At 34.9% G+C, this 19,314-nt stretch overlaps 1 protein-coding gene across 1 annotated transcript in view; it reads right to left on the bottom strand.

The window, feature by feature from the left end:
• Nucleotides 1-9,779, bottom strand: part of Dpp10 (dipeptidyl peptidase like 10) — a 1,278,687-nt gene extending 1,268,908 nt beyond the window's left edge. The window contains exon 1 of the mRNA XM_015501723.2: nucleotides 9,262-9,779. Coding sequence (XP_015357209.1) covers nucleotides 9,262-9,321 — 60 coding nt within the window. The 5' untranslated portion in view covers nucleotides 9,322-9,779. The remainder of the gene's footprint in view (nucleotides 1-9,261) is intronic.
• Nucleotides 9,780-19,314: the final 9,535 nt, after the last annotated feature.

Consider the following 19,314-nt stretch of genomic DNA (forward strand, 5'->3'; position numbering starts at 1 on the left):
ATAGAGAAACTCTCTCATCACCTATTTTCCCTTTCTAATTCTCAGATTTCTTGTCTAAAAAACAAGTCTTGGCTAGCCTATCTCTAAAAACCATCTAAAATTTCATGGTTGTAGGTTGTAGACTTACAACACACAAAATGCATTTTAATATTTGCTGTATCCTCTGGGAAATGATGTGAGCCATTAAGGAAGATCCTTCAAAAAAGTGCCCATGACAATTTTATTAAAGACAACACATGGCTTAGATAAACCATACAACTAGGAAAGAACGTCTGCATTTCCACACCTGAAATCTCCAGGTATTCTTTATGCTTAAATCTGATGCTGCTCAGAGAGATCATTCAAGTATTTTTAGGTATTGCAGAAATGACAAATCGGCAACCAATGTCCAAGAAAATGGTTATCTGTATGTTATCTGAAAATATTAAAGAGGAAAATTTTAGTACTGCTAAGTGATTGACATTAGTCAAAAAAGACTCTTCAGGATTAAAAAGTTATCATTAAATCAAAGCCTTTAAAGACCAGCTATTAAGCTATTATGAGCATTCAGGAAAGTGGGTGGTATCTTTCTAAATCAAGCTAATGAGCAAACCTTTTGTTCTTAATAAAATTTACCACCAGCAAAGCCTATCTGGATTAAAACATCTTAGATTCAGTTAATTCTGAAGGATGGACCAGGAGTATGTTACCATGTTCACTTTCTACCTGAAGTCATAAACCTCCAGAGGGCTTCCAAGGTCACCAACATGAGCCCCAATTTAGATCTCAAGATCTGGATTTACACTATTTGCCCATAAGATTTGTCCTCTGAATACAGTAAAATTATTTCTTTAATTAATTAATCTTTTTAATTTTTGTTAGATATACATGACAGAGTATATTTTGATACATAGAATGTAACTTATTCTAATTAGGATCCAATTCTTACATGATGTGGAGTTTCACTGGCAGTATACTCGGTACAGTCAAATTCTGAGAGAGAACACAAAATCCAGCCTCCCCACATGTTCATGAACCCTCCTTTCTCACACCTCCTAATTACTTGCACTCTACAATCCAGTCAGTCTCAGCTATTACCTGCTCTTGTGACCAGTGCAGTGCTGCCTCTTCTCCTTGTTTTCTTCTGCTTGTTTTCTCTGCCTGGAATATATTCTTCCCCTCTTTTTACCAACCTAATTTCTATGTGAGGTTGTGTCCTGGGCTTAGAGAATGCTTCCTCCCTAAAAGCTTGTATTTACCCACTTTGCACTTGATATTGTAACTGTATTAACTTATATGCTAGACCTTGCTCTGAATTACTACCCTACTCAGGTTCTAATGCTCTTTTACTAAATCTTGAATGACTAAAACAATGAAAGAGAAAAATCTAAGGCTCTATCCATCACACTACATTATGCTTACCAGTTGACCAAAGTCACTAGTTCTGGAACTTATCTTTCACTTGATTTTATTTATTTCAAAGAATTTATATAATGGGGGAAAAATTGCCATATTTGCCCTTCCCTGATCAAAGAATGCCCCCTTGCATAATCTTTCTGCCCTAATTCTTTTATTGACTCAAAAAATATTCAAGTAAAGGGCCCACCTATTAAAGACAATAAATACTTTCGTGCTATTTACTTTCCATCAAAATATAGTGGAATCCATTTTTCTTAGGGCAAAATCCTAGAAACCAGACTTGTGAGAAGTGGTGTTTTGCAGTCTAGCAGCAGTGATTGATCTTAGAAATTAAGGTTTCCAATGAGAAAGAGCCTCTACACCAAAGTGTTAGTAAATAGTCCCCTTGCAAAGCCATATCCATTCAAACCAACAACAACTGGAGTCTGCCATACTAATTCAACCTCCAAAACAAAACAGGTTCATCTGTATTTGGATACAAGACACCCTGCAACTATGATATAGAAAGATACTCATAATGCAAAAACATTTTCTTAAATATACTGAAGCTATTCATCCTTAAGAGGAACAGATATCTATTGTCACAAATTCTGACATGCTTTGTCATTTCTCCAAATGTTATGTGCATATTTCAAAGTAAGAGGTTTGGTTTTGTTTAGGTCTTCTTTGTTCTTTTGTTCAAAGAATATTAATCAAGCACCTGCTATGCACCAGGTATTGGGATGGACACTGGAATTAGTGAAAGTAAAAGAGGCTCTGGAAGAATCCCCATGAACTAGTGTGAGACATCCATGGAAATAAATGTAATTCTAACTCAGAAGCTCAATTATTTATTAAGGAGATACAGAAATTAGATGAGAGCATAGGTGATTAGGTGAGAACTTAACTATATCACAAAGAGTCTGAGAATCCTCCCCCCAAAATTCTGCATGAGACTTAATGTAAGAGAGTAGAGGTTTGATAAAAGAACCATTGTGTGGGAGATTCCATGAGAAGGAAACAGTGCTGGGCTGCCTCTTCTTGTTTTCTTCTGCTTGAAGACAAAATACAGAAGCAGAACAGACAAAATACAGAAGCAGACAAACAGTCCAAAGACTTTATCCATCCCACGATAAAACTTCTCAATTCAAACACATGTACCATCCAAGAACCTAACCAGGTATTTAACATTTTGGTAGCACAGCACTGGGATGAGTAATTGTGTTTTTTATTGGATTAATAAGTTCTTTAGATGGCATTTGAATCCAATTTCCTTCTTCCCTCTACTGTCTTGGTACAGGTCCATGATGAAATCTTACAGATGTCATAATATCAGAAGATTCTTTTCAGCTCTCCAGAAACTTCGAAATGAGTTTTGATCATCATTATAGTTAATAATAATTGCAAATAAAATTCTAAGCTTTTATGTCATAAAAATTGATTCTCACCATACACCTCTCTATGAAAATGCCATATCCTTTAAAAATTGCTACTAGAACAAATTATAATACAAAGCTCTTACATAGCATTTTTGTTTGGGGATATAATTTAAGTTTATTGTCCTTCTGTTAGGGGGAAGAAATGACTTATCAGGGTTGATTGTCTTCCCCCAAGCTCATATGATTCACTATAGTACAGGGGGAGTGAAAATTCAACTTAGGGATGCTGCTTCAGGGGAAAAACAATCAATCTGCCTGTACTTTGTTTGCATGAAGTCAAATAGTTTGTGCACATTTAATTTTAGTTCTCAACAGTAACTATAAAACAAGCAAAAACAACAAAGTGCTATAAAAATTCTCAAACAAATAGGCCTATTTAGAAGGTAAGTTTCCTTTATTTTGTTGCTTATCACCAAGTTTAAATCTAGTTCTGCTAATGAAACACCATGCCGTGTGTCCATGGGAGGTCAGGTTTGTTGCTAATGGTAATTAATTTTGTTCCTGTGGAGTACTGCTGCCAATTATGTCCTACCAATCCAGCATATACTTAAGGGTCAAAGAACATTCATGAAGAAAAGAAAGGCTGTGGTGATCTTCCTGCATACTATTGTTTTGACGAGTTTCAGATGAAACTGGCATTCTGCTTAGTGTGACTGAAATCCCCAAGGCACCCAAAGGTACTGATTGCCAAATGGCCCCAATCCAAGATTAGAGAATAAAACTACTGAAAGACAAACAAAATGTCAATATACTCATTTGAAAACTTTGCTATAAACTTAAAACACAAGGTGTGGCTTCCAAAACAGTTACCTGTTGAATAAGGCATTAAAAATTTCCTTAACTCTTCTTAGAACTAATAGAATTTGTTGATTTAACAATTAACATATATATATATATTCAATGTCTCATATATGAAAAGCTTTGTGTCAAGTAATTCTTGTGGAGGACAAAAGACTTAATGAGGTCTTCTTCGCTCTCACAGATGCAGGTTTTCAGGTGTTCACATCTGTGATACCCAGTTGTGGACAAATCGTACGTGTAGAACAAGCACAAATCTTGTCTTATTTGGTCGTCCTTCAGCTCAGTGGTTCTGAAATGCCACTGTGTATCAGAATCACCTGGAAGGCTTATTAAATTAGGTTGCTAGGTCCCACCTTCAGAGTTTCTGATTCTGTAGGTATAGATAGAGACAAATCATTTGCATTTCTCATGAGTAACCATGAAATATTGACACTGTTTGTCCAGGGAACATATTTCCAGAACCACTGCCTTAGTTTCTTTATCCCATGCTTCATTTGCAGACCCATCCTGCCTTTTCATTGACAGGTATTTTATTAGCAACAAAGTCTTCAATAACTGACCAAAATGTGAGTTTAGAAAAAAATCATTAATACATCACTTTTCCAAAGAGAAAATTAAGTAATATTAAATATTTTATGAAATCTTCTAAATTTGCCCAACAACACACTATATGACAACACTTCTTCAGAAATGATTGTGAAACATTATAAAAGTCAAAAAAAAAAGAAATTACCTATTGAGAGAAAAGCTAATAAAACATAGAATTGTTCAATTATTTTACATTGTCCTTCTTTATTAAAAAGAAAAAAATCTTTAATGCTTCCTTTAAAAAAACAGTTGACTTTATAGCCCTTTGAAATAAAATTGTCCTATAATCATTTAAAGGTTTAAAACCTTAGCCATAAATGAAAATTGTAAATGACTATAAATTTGTCATTAGCAGAATTTCTAACTTCTGGTTCCCTTCATGCTTAGTCTAAGATAGACTGTGATTTTGCCTCAAGCATATGAAGAAACTATGTGAGAATAATGAAAAAGATGTAGAACACTTCTAAAAGATATAAAAATTTGTCATACAAACAAAATATTCTTCATCCTTAATTGTTTATAAGTCCTCTCTTTTTGTTTCCTCTATCAACACTTAGAAGAGCAGCCCCTTCTCTTAAGACTGAAGGGAAACCTGTACTTTGCTGAATGGAACCGCAGAGTTCACTGATGTCCTTAGTAACTACAGAATTTTAACAGTAACTTCTTCTTTAGTGCATGTCTGAGTCTGTATTGTGGTCACACTTGAAGGAAGTTTCTTTTTTCCCCGAAGACCTAAAGTCCTTAGGATTAGGAATCAAAAAGAATAAGACACCACAGTACCATATAGAAATATTACACATTACAATCTTTGCACTTAGAAATTGAAGTAATAGGAAGCATGGGAGAATCGTACATTTTGCATATGTATGATATGACATGTATAAAAAGATAATCTTTTTTCTTATATACTCCTTGTGTTGATAAACTCTTGTGGCTATCACTTGCATATATAATTATGACATACTCTTAGGGACTAAACTGTAGTATTAGCTCATTATCATATAAAAATCAGATAAGGTGCCCATCCCTTAGGTTAAGGGCATAGAATTAACAACCAGTGAGATGCCATAGTGCAATTTCAAGCCAGTCTCACCATGCCAATTCAGCAGTGTCATGCTCCAAATCACCAATTTGTTAAATGAAGAAATTATTGCCCAACCACCCTATCCTCAAATCTACAGATTAATCAGAAAATAATTCTGAAAGATTTCATTCTCTTTGACCCAACTATTTTTATAATTTTATTTACACTTTTGACATAGTGTTTGTAAAAAAATTATGGGATACAGTATAGTAATTCTACCCATTTATTTTCTCTTATTTCCTATAGCGAGAGTGTGTGGGATGGAGTCTTTATTACTTTATTAGCATATTGACTCATCAACATTGCTACATAAAATTCAGTTGAAATTGTCACGAAAAAAAATTGTCAGCTCAAGATGATGAGCAAAATACAATATATATGATACAATATATATGATTCCTGACCTAGGAATCACTGACTCCAGATAATTCACTCACTATTTCTAATTTCAAAACAATAAAATGAAAATTTTCTTCTACTTCCTTAGACACACTGGGATACTAGACTTATATTAAAATATGAAAGAATTTTTTTTATATTCTCTGTACATCTTAGGGGCAAAGTTCTAAATAAGTAATTCCACTGGGGTAGGGGGAGTGGGAGCGAAACAAAGATTTGGCTGGAAGATTTAATTTATTTTCAGCATAACCAAGAGAAGCCAAGACAGTAAAGACAAAAGCAAGTTTGTTCCCCAAGGGGGAGGAAATTCTTGAAAAAGTTTACAATAATGCCAATGATTAAATTATATACGTATTTGACATTCCCAAATAGTCCCCCTAAAATTTTCCATTATAGATTTCAGACTGAAATATTCCCCCCACTCTTTTTTTTTTTGAGTGCTACTACCTTATAAGGTTTATAATCATTTCAGGAAAAACTTTACAAGCTCTGAATTTGGAGGGGGTTTCGTGAGAGAACTGCATTTAGCATCCATCCAAAGTGATCTGAGAACAGGCTTGGTACCTTTATTTTACTTCTTCTGTTCTCTTCTCTCTTATAAGTTTTGACTATAGGAAGATACCTGCTGAAGTCCATCAGAAAAATTGATTCAGAGACTAGTTGAACTGAAGAATGGCCAGAATGACAAAATCAAACACCAAGCAAAGCAAATAATGTTGCCAATCATTCCATTATGATTCTTCTCCATCACTCCTTCTCCAGATTGACACTACTAGGACCACAGATACCTTTCAGTGGCAACCACTACTGAATATGAGAACTGCAAATTTCATCACTTTTTAAAATTCAAGTGGGATACACAAACACCACACACAAACACACACACACACACACACACACACACACACTTCCTCCTTCTACAGATTTTTCAGCATATGCAATTCACTTTTATCCATTCCTATTGCATTCTTTTTTAGTAGTAGTTATACCATCAAGAGAAGAAACAGCCAGCATTTACTACAGTGACAGGTTGGGAATTCTCCCTAGAGGTTTATTACACTGAGCTATGTGTAAAAAGCCCTGAAGGACTTAAAGTTTCTAAAATGGAGCAATATGCCAGTTTTCAAGTACCTGAGTATTCCAGAGTCCTATAGTGGGTTATCATTATCTTCAGGCCAATCAAATTCCATGAGAGGGATTTATTTTAAATTGTCAGATAGTAACATTAACAATTAGGGAAAAAATAACTCTAAACAGCCATGCTTGAACCTTAGACTCCAAAAGTTCAGAGTCTTTTAAACCCTGATGTACCATAGCTTTCCAAAAGCCTCTCATCATGGGGTTTTTCTTTAGGTTGTTATTGCATTTTACTCATAGGCTAATGCATTACCTAAATATAGATAGCCATTTTTAGTATAAATTCCAAAAGCCATAAATGTTTCATAATTGAGAACATAATTTGAAGTAAGAGAGCTTTTCCACTCATCCCTTTTTACTGTTGCAAATTGGAAAATACTCAAGTAATTACTCCCTTAATAGTTCAATGCTTGCAACTATACATACTTTATGAACATCACAAGCATCCTTAGCTCCCCAGGGCAATGTGGGGGGTGCACAAAAGAACTTAACTTGTACAATTAACCAAATCACCCAGAGCTTTGATTCAAGATTCTTTCATTAAGCCATTAATATAACACATTGCTAAGTGGTGGGTTGTCCAATTTTTATGATGCGTTTCATTTCAATTCAATGGCTGCAGTTAGAATAAAAAACCAGCATCTGCAAGATCAGCAAGATGATGCAAAACCCTTATACTAGAAACATTTCTTTTTTTGCTCCACAGTTTGTCTGAGAGCAGTCAATTCCAGAGCACTAATAAGAAAAGTGATTTTTAAGTCCCAGAAAGTAGCATTCATTTGTGCTTACCCAATAAAGAATAAGGCAAATAAAAATGCTTGATTCCTGTGACCTCAAACACTTAAACAGAAAGCCACTGGTCATTTATGGTTTTCTGGACAAAGGTAGATGGACAGTCTGTAATTCTATCTCACTTTAAACTACAACACATATTTCCAAATAGAGTTTGTACATCACAATATGGAATGCCATATATTAACTATTTTGGCATTGTTCAGTGATGGTATGCTTATATAATTGATGTATGTGGAACTCTGACATGTAGAAAACAATTTAATTCCTAAAGCTCAACATTTATTTCTAAACTTGGATGCAGTACAGAGAATCCAATGCTGAAAAAGATTCTGCTTTTGCCATTAGAGAAGATGTACATTTCTGAATTTGGACTTCATGTGATTTCAACTAACTTCCTATGTTTATATATGATGGGAGTTTAATTATAACTTGTTAGATATATTCTGCTGACCTCATTGCTTTTAAAAATAATTGCAGATGACTGGAGTAAAATGTTTAGTTTGGGGTTTATTTATCATTGAAAGTCTCTGACTTAAGGTAGGAAAGTTCAGAAGAAAAAAATGTTGCTGAAAATTAGATTATTTTTGTAATTACAATCTATACAATATTGTCAAGGGCCAGAGATATAAACCAGATAGTATTGTAAATCACAAAAATTCAAGCTTCTTAAATTCTGGCATCTTAATAAAAGGTAGGCACTTGCATAGTAATGAGAGATAACTGAAGATGACACATCAGGTTATCGGTTTTCTTCATGAATGAGTTTCAGAGGAACGCATCACTATGGCTCAAGATGAAAAGTAATCACATACAAAATATAATCCAGTTCAGACTGATGGAAATATAGAGCAAATCCCTGATTATAAGCATGAGGCTGCTTAAAATTAAAAGTATCCTAAATAAAATTATTCAAAAGGAGTGACATAAATATCACTTAACACTGGAACAGAAAAAAAATGAAATTTTGAGAATTTTACTTTTGACCATGATTTGTGATTTGTCAGAAAATCACAAACTTATAACAAGCTTTGGAAATAAAGAATGTCTCAAGTCATTTCACTGACTTTGAGCTAAGTGATGGTATACATAAGAACATGTGGTTTTATGCTCTATAGCTTTTACACTGTCTCACTGAAGTCACATTAGTATAACACTAGTTCAATGCTCACAATGAGGGAGATGCTTTTCTTTGGAAAGATAAATGATCTAAATCCATATGACCATAAAGTGCAGTTATCAAATTTGTAGTCAATTTAAGTTTATCTTCACCAGTTCAATGGCTGCAGTTAGAATAAAAACTGCAAATTCTTCAAGTAGTTTGCAAATTCTTCACCAGTTCCATTAAAGAAAACTGACATGGACTAGCAACTCTTAAAGTTTATTTCTTAAAAAGACCAGTAATCAATTCTCAGTCAAAACAAAAGCCAAAGTCATCAGGATATAGAATGATTCAGTGGAAACTACTCTTTGGTCCACGAACACATGCAAACAGAGCCTAACACTTTACTGAGATCCAACTTTCAACTCAAACCAACTGGGTATCTCCACTGTCAGTGTCCTGCCATACAAACACCCAGCTGTGAGGTAGATGAATGAAGGCACGTGCAGAAGCAGAGAGCAGAGACAAAAACCAGGTCCTACCTTGATTGTTTTTGAAGGTTGACACTTGATGTGATGGGAGACGCTGGCAGTTTGGTTCATGTTTCAGGACCCTGGACAGTGCACGATCCCAGGCGGAGTTCCAGGATAAACTAGAGATCAAGTCTCCTCTATTGGACTTCAGCAGGGGCTGCTGCTGTTGCTGCTGCTACTGCTGTTGCTTCTGCTGCTTCTGTTTCTGCTGCTTCCTCACTCCGGAGGCTGAAACGCTGTCAGATTGGAGGGATCTGAATCTCACTTAGCCCTAAATAAAGCCTTCACTTGGTTCATCCTTCTCAAAGCTCTTGGCAATGTATGAACAGAAAGCCAAAGACTGTTTAAATTCACATGCACTGTATCTTTTCAGTACTGAGATGTGACAGCTCCACAGTACAGCCAATGATCTTAGCTCTCATTCTCCTTTCAAAGGGACGAATGAATACCAGAAAACATACAGAGATCAACTGCAGTCCTACAGTTTAAAGGGACACACGCAATACCTGTGGTTCCAGTTCCATCAGATTATACCATATACTTTTTTTTTTTTGCAGTGCAAAACAACCTTCTCTCGTTCTTTCACTCTGATTTTTTTTTTACTATAATTCATTCTCATTCAGATACTAAATTTTATTCCTTCCTGGGAAGTGTTGAAAATAGAAACCAGTAAATGCTTGAAAACTACCTGTTGCTTGTTTTAAGGTTTAGAGGTTTTACATCTGTATGGTGAAAGACTGACAGTCTCTATGGATATTTAAGGAATTTCACTGTAATTGTCAGGTAAGAAGCTAACCATTTCTTCAAGTCAAGGAAAACTGAAAGTATATAAAAAGTTTTAAATACAATAATTATTGTTGTTCCTGAGTGGTGCACCAAAGCAAGAACACAATTTATATATTCCTTTTTTTTAATAGTCTTTCTAGTTAAGGTCACATTTTCTGATTGTCTGGGACAAAATAGTAGATAGCTCATGTTAGTCCAACTTTCTAAATGGCACTTAGGGAAAAATAAATCATAAACATTTATGAATAAGGCTTGCACAATCAGAACTCGTAGTCACATCAGTATCAATTAGGGTAGATAAGAGATCCAGTTGGCTTGAATAAATTAAGAACATTGTTTTCCAGTCTTTATTACAAAATATTTTACATTTCCTAGACTGAATGTGTATATCTCATGTATTTTTGAAAACCAACATTTTTTTTTTGCTCATTGGAAATAGATGCAGTTGATGAAATGCCAAGCTTATAAGAGTCAATAGCATGAACCTTTATGATTAGGCCAAGACTGTCAAAGATAAATTTTAATGTGAGAAGTTTCAAAAAATGATTTTGGTGAAATAATTAACCTCAAACATCATTTTGTGCAATAGTACCTCTTCTGAAACAGAAAAGGGATCTAAATATTCTGGCAAAGTAGTCTGTGAATGAATATGAGAATGTCTGAAGTCACAAAGATTAATGGCAAGAGTATTAGAGAAATTAAAAAAAAAAAACATGAGTAATGAGATGAAACAAAGAAGATCCAAGCAAAAGGTCATGTTCAAGACCTAGTGGAGAGTATCAGGCATCACTTGGAGCATAGCCAGGGTACCTTAGGACCAACAGATCTTACGTTTCAAAGTTTAGCAGTTTAAATAAAAAAAAAATAATGCTAGCATTTGTAGTTTTTTATTGTACTATGCTGCTGTAAATAATCCATAAATAAAAAAGGAATTTATATTAGATGATTCCAAACATTTCCCATTCCACAATAATGAAAACAACATATCAAATCTATAGTATGAGCCAAAAACAATATTTAAAGGGAAATGTATATATTTAAGGATGTATATTTGAAATGCAGAAGGCATAATTTTAATAATTAATAAGTTAAATATTCATCTCAAGGAGTTAGAAAACTCATGATAAGATAAACCCATGTAATATAGAAAAGGAGGAAATAATAATGAGAAAGGAAGAAATTAATGAAGCAAAAATTAAAAATACAAAGTCTATGGCCCAGTGAGCAAACCCATGAGCATTTCAACATTTAGTTATCAGTTTGATAATTTCTGAAGAGAGGATTGCACCCATGGGAATGGCTTAGGTCCTCTCTCTTATGTAGTACTTGGAAATAAATATCTGTGGAACCTTCAAACTAAATGATCTAGCTAGTTCAAACAGGAAGGGGAAGGCAGATTAGTAGAGTAAAAAAGTTCAGAGTTCTTCATTTACATCAGAGAACAGTAAACTGTGGAAGGAACCATCAATACCCCAGGGAATCTTAATTGGACCCAGTGAGAGATCCAACATTTATATACCCACAACAATAAGGATATGGGTGACTGGACCATAATAACTGTGGCCACATGAAACTTCATCTGTTCTCTACAAGTCTTCAAAACAATGTCCCATCCCCATCTGAATGGCTTTTGGATGCAAGAAACATATTGGAACTACCAGATATAGGTAAGTGAGAAGAGTCCATCTGGAATTCCTTTCCAGATTTGAATTTTGAAAATAGAGAAAATTCACATGAAAAGGGTACATATTTTATACCTATCCGCCTTTCCCCTTTCCCACAGTCTAACATTCTATCCATCTTTAAGTCCCAAAGAAAATCAATTTTCAGAGGACAATATATTACCTAAGTCTCATTTTGGATTTTGTTTTCTTTTCTGTTACATTATCATTTCATAAATCAAGGAAATGAAAATATAGAGATTTTAAAACATTTCTATTCAAAAAATGTATAGATTTTGTATAATTTTATAAAATGTTCTGCCTTAATACATTTAATTGGAATATAAAACTGAAAGATGATACAGATAAAAAAATCATTAGTCAAAACCTAGAAAATTACAGTTGCTATTTCATAAGGATAATTCATATACATTTCTTCTAATTGGGATACATTGGGCTTATATGTTTAGTGTGAAAACAGCTGCAAAATTACATCACAGTGTATCACATGGTAGACTTGTTAAAAAAGTCTACTCAGGAATGACTACACAGTGAATCATAATAAGAAAATCGAGGCAATTTAATCCCAAAGAACAATTTCAAATTTAATCAACACTAGTGATAATCAAATAAAAATATGTTGTAGGTTCCACAGCTTCTGGAAAAATAGGAGTTTCTTGTACCCTTTATAAAAAAGAAGGAAAATAGCTAATAATTTCAGAAAATTACCTATAATGTCTCTTAAACAGCTATTACTTTATCTGGGAAGTGAAAACCTAGAATTGGCTTAGTGGAAATGTCCCATTAAAAATTATGTCAAACTCTATTGCCAATTGCACTTTCTTTGTTTCAGGTCCCATCTGCTTTAGCAAGTTCTAACCAACTAGTCAAAATGATAAACCATAAATTTCAAGCTTAGTCAAGGCCAGGTTCCTTGTCAACAGGAATATCTGAAAGGATGTTGGACTGTTTTAGGAGCCCACTACAAAAAAAAAAAAAAAAAAAAAAAAAAAAGTGAAACTCGCATTTTTCATCCTATCAATAGGAATCATTTCAAGGACTGCCCGAAAGTGCTCAAAGGTGGTATTATGAACACACTTTTATTTTGTGTGGTCATTGGCAGTGTGACTCATTATCTGAAAGCCACCTCTCTAGAATTACGTCCCATGAGATTCCAACCAAACCATGTGTTGAAGGAATTATGAAGGTAGTGATTTAGAAAGCCATGTCATAAATGTCTTTCCATTTAAATAACTAAGTGGTTTATTATTCTTCCAAAGTCATGAAGTATTGCATTAAGCCACATAAAATGTGAGAGCAAGGATTAAAATCAACAAAGAAGTGAAATTATCATCTAGTCTATGTCAGTCTGGCTCTCAAACTGCTTCCCAATTTCTATATCCAAAAAGAACAGAACAACACTCATTATTTCTCTTTATATCTCTCTCTTTTGCATTTGCCTTCTTGACTTTGCCTTCTCTCCATCCCTTGTTTCATATCCTAATGGTTAACACAAACACTTCAGACTAAACATTTGGCTGACCTTTCACTACAATTTGCTCCTAATCTGAGAACTACTTGCTTCCAAGTACACTAGATACAAACTTTGTGTGATGCAAATGAACCTTGGGGTGCATGACTGTCACAGATCATAAAGACAGAAGTTTCTGAGAGGTTTCACTCCCTCTCCTCATCAACCAGAACAAAAATGCAAGCATCTCAGAAATTATCTCTTACAAAATGGAGTTCCACACCAATTAAAAGCCATGATGTTACCTCCACTAATGTCAGTCACTCTTATATTTTCCTATTTAATGGTGACATTTTGGTTTTGTAGAATAATTCTCTTTGCAAAGTTTTTAGTTTAAAATGTGGTCCAAACCCTAAGTCTATTTAAAAAAAAATAGATGTCCATGATTTTCTCATGAGGAATTTTTGGAGCATCCCTTCTTATTTCTCCAGTTACAAGTAATTCTCTCCAAACAGGACCCCTCAAAGTGGCTTAGAATGTCCAGTTCCATGTACAGATGTTTCCATGAACACACAGAATAAACACTGGAGGTAACTCTTCAAGTAAGCATAACAATCTGCTCTGTAATCCCTGACAAATACCTTCAATAAATTCTCTCTGTAGCCACTGTCATAAATCACTGTGAAGACTGAATGTACACATAAAATCCATTGCACTATAGTTCCCTGGACACCCAGGAACAGACTACTTCATCTCCTTCAGCTATTAGTGACAGTAGTCCCCAAGTCACCCTATACTATTTTAAAGTTCCAGAATCTGACTATTAGGAACTTTGCTATAGCTCCCTGGTCACCCATTCCTCCTGATCTCATTCCTTCCTGTTCTGAGTGTTGTCCCAACATTATGACCTGTAAGGAGTTCAAGTTTAAGATTGATAATAGATGATACCAATAAAATTATAATTATTTAGGGAGTTAGGGCAGGCATCCAGACCTAAATCCCACTGCATACTCCACTTTTCCCAAACAGTGGAATGCAGAGCCAATGTTTTCCAGGACTCAGTTCCTCCCTGTCCCAGTAGAAACAGCCTTCAGCTGCAGACAGTGCCCATCTCAGGTACTGACTTCTACCTTTACAGCACTGAAGAGGTGTCATGCAGGTATTTTCTGTCCCATATAAAGCAGCAAAATGCATGTTAGCAAATTGTATTCTATTCTAATGAGATTATGGTCACAGAACAAGTGTTCTGGAATATAAAAAAATGTCCAAGGAAAAGCATTAACAAATTGAAAGTTTTTATATTTGGGAGACACCAAGTAAATGACCCAAATTATAAATATCTCCTCTTCCAAACCACTTATTGCTTCATTCCAGAAGAACCCTAAAATCAAAGCTAAAAGGGTTACTTTTCAACTTCAAGCAAAAAATATCTTAAGAAAGTGCTCATATTATTCCTTTCCTGCTGTCCTAATCATTATACATTCTTTAATGCTTTTCTGAAATATTACTTCTGAGCTGGGGATACAGCTTAGGGGTAGAGCACTTGCCTACCATATGCCAGTCCCTGCAAAAAAGACAAATGAATAAAATAAAATGAGGTGTCCTTCTTCAATTTTTTTCTTCTTTTCCCAATTAAACGTTACCTCTATTTCCCCAGATTTGATCTTTGCCTCTTTTATGGTTCTAATTACATTCTGTTTTTGTAACACTCTTGTATTGTTTGTATGACTATTAGCTTGCATGTAAGTTTGTTGAGGGATAAGATCGTAGTTCAAAATTCTTTCTACACTGTGCAACAATTACCATGTCCTATGTGCACGAGATAATAATTGCAAGTGATATTAACTGATTAATTAAATCATCAAATGAGTTTTGTTCATTGAGTTTTTCAGTGAATAAGCCACATTTAGCCCTGATTAGAGCAGTTTTGGTGGAATAGTAAAAGAAATAATCAGATTTCAACGAACTGAATAAAAGGCAAGCAAATAGACACAGGATACATAAACCACTATGAAGAAACTTAGCTATAAAAAGGAAAGAATTGGCTTAGAAAAGGTAATAGTACCATATGTGTGAAAGTGTGTGTATGTGTGTGTGTATGTGTGTATGAAAGTTATTATTGCTGTCAATACATGAAGTCTTTATAAATTGCTTAATTTTTCTTTTCTCTAAAAATATTATTAAATCCCTGTTCTCTCCCCTGAAACAAATACATCAAATGAGAGTCAGAAAAGTAACCAAACAGCAGATATGCTACTGAGCTTTAGAACATTTTAGTAAAACACACAGCATCTGGAGTATCAGTAACCAAGGAGGCAGAAACATGAAGGAAATCGTGTTTCATTCTGAACTTTACAAAACCAAGATATTAGTTCTTATACAGCATTTTTGCTTGTACCATATGAAAAGTTACTGTATTCTAAATTAAACCAGTTCAATATCAGTGGTTTTTTTTTTCTTCTTGAACTCATAAGATTTAATTAATGCAGTGGTTTAGAATGAAGATATTCTAAATTTATGTTTTCCCATTAAGGGATTTTGGTTGAAGGAGTGTTTGAACCCCAAGTTTTCAGCTCAAAGTACAATTAAAGCATTCATTTGTTAACTGAGTGACATTTTAAATACTACATTCTAAGCAACATGCTAGGGACTAACAGTACAAAAGTGAGTTATATATTCCTTCTCCTCATTGATTCAATTACGAGAAAGACAATTTAAGTGGCAATATCAAATATGATGCAGCTATCTCTGAGGGTATGTAGCCAAAGAAGGCTTCAGAAGTGACATGAAGCTTTCATTGGGTCATCAAGAGTGAGACATGGGAATTCACCCAGTTGAAAAGCAGAAAGAGCTGGGTGCAGTGGCGCACACCTGTAATCCCAGTGGCTCAGGAGGCTGAGGCAGGAAGACTGCAAGTTCAAATCCAGCCTCAGCAAAAGTAAGGTGCTAAACAACTCAGTGAGACCTTGTCTCTTAATAAAATATAAAATAGGGCTGGGGATGTGGCTCAGTGGTTGAGTGACCCTGAGTTAATCCCCAGTACCAAAGAGAGAGAGAGAGAGAGAGAGAGAGAGAGAGAAATAATTCTGCGATTTTCAAAGAACATATACAGTGATGAGATTAAGATTATTGTCAGTATAATCAGTCATTGTGAGGAAGTTTTCTTTCCCTTGGAGACTAGAAAGGAAGTCAGTTGCAAATCTGCCTATGCATCAGCATGAGAATCTGAAGCACATAAACAGATTCCATGCTGAGTAAGATATAGTCTGCTGAGAGAATGAGGCATGGGTTTGGACAAGAGAGGTATAGTGAGAGACTGAAACAGCTACAAAAGAGAATTGAGCACAAGTGGACCAATAATAGATGCAAATATTTTCTAGAAAAAAAAAAAAAAAGGTCAACCTGAAGAAGTTCCACAGGAGTAGCGTTGAAGAGTTGTTTTGGTAAAAATATCAAGATCAACTTGATAAAAGAGTCAGTAACCTGAATTGTGTGGGTGAAAGATTACACTAAAGTTCCAAAGTTCTCATTCAGCTATTACCAATGACACAGAATGTCTACACTTAAAGCATTCAGTTCACTTTTAAAATGTAGGAAAGGGCAAATTTAGAAACAAAGAGAGCAAATTGAATGCACACATTTAATTTTGATCTCTCCAAAAAACCTACTAGACAAATAGACTTGTTTTTTTAAGATATAAATTGATAAGGATGGAAAGAAGAAGACAAGATTTGATAGCACAGCTTGCTGTGCAGCTGAGTGGTAGAGCACAGGCCTAGCACGTGCAATGCCCTGAGTTCCATCCCCATTAGTGAAATTTAAAAAAAGATTCAATAGCAATCAACTGTTGAAAGACTGAATAATGAGTATGAAATAATTTAGCAGACGAAAAGCAATGGATGCTTTGGCTGGTACCATGAGAAACTGGGAAACAACCATATTTGCAATGCAGAATCATAAACAGGTCCAGAAAGTGAAAGTGCCATACACCTTCAGAACTGTGAGTGAAGAGTGTTTATAAACAGCAAAATGATAATTGGTTTAAAGTGGCTTAAGAAAAATTAGGTCCCCAGGGCCCTTAACCACACTGTATCTAGGCATCTCGGGAAAATTCAGCTCTGGAATGTATGGAATAGAGAACACAAGGGAACACAAGGCTCATCAGAGAACCTGGACACTCTTCTAAAAACAATGAGTGAAGTACCCAGATGCGTATGGAAGATGCTGACCACTCCTTGGTTTTCTCTTTGCTTTATTTCCAGAACCCTGGTAGCAGACCTATATTTTCCAGACAAGAGATCAGAAGAATCTGCTCAAAGAAAAAGCCCAAAGACACTGACATTAAGGGATGCTAAAAGCCCACCCTGATCAAACCCTAAGGGAAGATCGCAGTCCACAAGCTCTGCTCATGTACCCTGAAGTGTCAATAACACTTTGAGCTTTTATTTTACATCATGAGCAGAAACCTGAGAATTAGATATTTGAGGAAAATCTGCACCTGTTAGAAAGAGACCAATAAAACAGAAAAGCAACTAAATTGAAAGAACCAAGAACAATGAAGGTAGAAAAAAAATTTAAAGAAACTCTTTAAGAGTAATAAGAAGATATTATAAGTGTGAAAAAATGACTATTATTTTTAAAATAAAAAAAATATTGAAAAGAAAGTTCTAGTAATAAAAACATTATATCATATTTTTTTAAAAAATAGACGCAATAGGAAGTTGAGGGAATATAGAGTATCTTTAAAGAGACAGAGCTGGGTGTGGTGGTGTACTCCTGTAATCCCACTGGCTTGGGAGGCTGGGGTAGGAGGATTGGAAGTTCAAAGCCAGCCTTAGTAATTTAACAAGGCCTTATACAACTTAGCAAGACAATATCTCAAAATAAAAAAAAAATTAAAATGGCTGGGATGTGGCTCAGTGGTTAAACTCTTCTGGGTTCAGTTCCGGGGATTGAATAAAATAGAGACAGAAAAATGAAGAAAATGAGAGGACTTAGATGCCGTATTCTTGCCCTATATTCAAATGCTAGCTTTTGAAAGAAAGCGAACAAAGAATAGGAAGAAAGAAATGATTGACCAAGTAATTCCTGATATTTTCTAGGAAAAAAGGGCCAGATATTTTGAATCTGGCCTAATTAGTACCTAATATAAAAATAAAAAGATAACCTCAATGAGTCATAGCACTGAAATTTTAAAATACTGGATACAAAGATATCAAAAGCTTTCTTGGGGAAAAAAAATCAAAGTGTTATTATTATGGTATGTCCTCTAAAGGCGTATGTGTTGCAAGATTGGTCACCACATTGTGGCACTACTGGGAGGTGGTGAACACTTGAGAAGGTGGTGCGTGGTCAAATAAAGTTAGGTTATTGGGGGCATGTCCTTGAAAGGAATCTTGAGACTCTGGACCCTTCTTTTCTTCATCTTTGCTTCCCAAACCTCAGAGGGTGAGCAGTTACTTCTGCCATATGCTTCTCACCATGATGCATTGATTCCTCACAGGTCCCAGGACAATAAGAGAATAAATAAATATTTCCTCTTTTTTAAGTTGATATTCTCAGGTATTTTGTCACAGCAATGAAAAACTAAGACAGTTAGTATGAAAAATAAGAACTCATACTAGCCATGTGTTTCTGAACAGTAATTCTGGAAATTGGCAGTCTGCATGAGATAACATATTTAAGGGGAAATACTTCTAACACAAGATTCTATAACTAGCCAAACTAGCAATCAAGTAGGAAGATAGGATAACGATATCTTTAGACATGCGAATTACAAAATATTTACTTCCCACATATTCTTCCTTACAATGTTTCTGTAGATATGTTCATCAAAAGATAATTCTTGATGAAGCAGTATATAAAGTACTTCTATTAATAATCAACAATGGTTGTGCAATTAAGTTGTCAGTCAATGAACTCCTTTTTAATATTTGCTTGAAAGAACAACTGACAGAACAACCGTGGTAATTCACACTTGAATATTTGACAGACATAGTCTCTACAATGAACCCAGGGAGACTCTCACTCTAAAGGGAATGATTGACAATAACTGCTGCCAATGATAAAATTGGAAGCTCCCAACCAAAATTCAAACATGGGAAATGTGTTATCATGTGATCTTAACATCTTTTCAATACAGTA

This window comes from Marmota marmota, unplaced genomic scaffold (assembly GCF_001458135.2).
Source record: "Marmota marmota marmota unplaced genomic scaffold, marMar, whole genome shotgun sequence".
In the NCBI taxonomy this organism is placed as follows: Eukaryota; Metazoa; Chordata; class Mammalia; order Rodentia; family Sciuridae; genus Marmota; species Marmota marmota.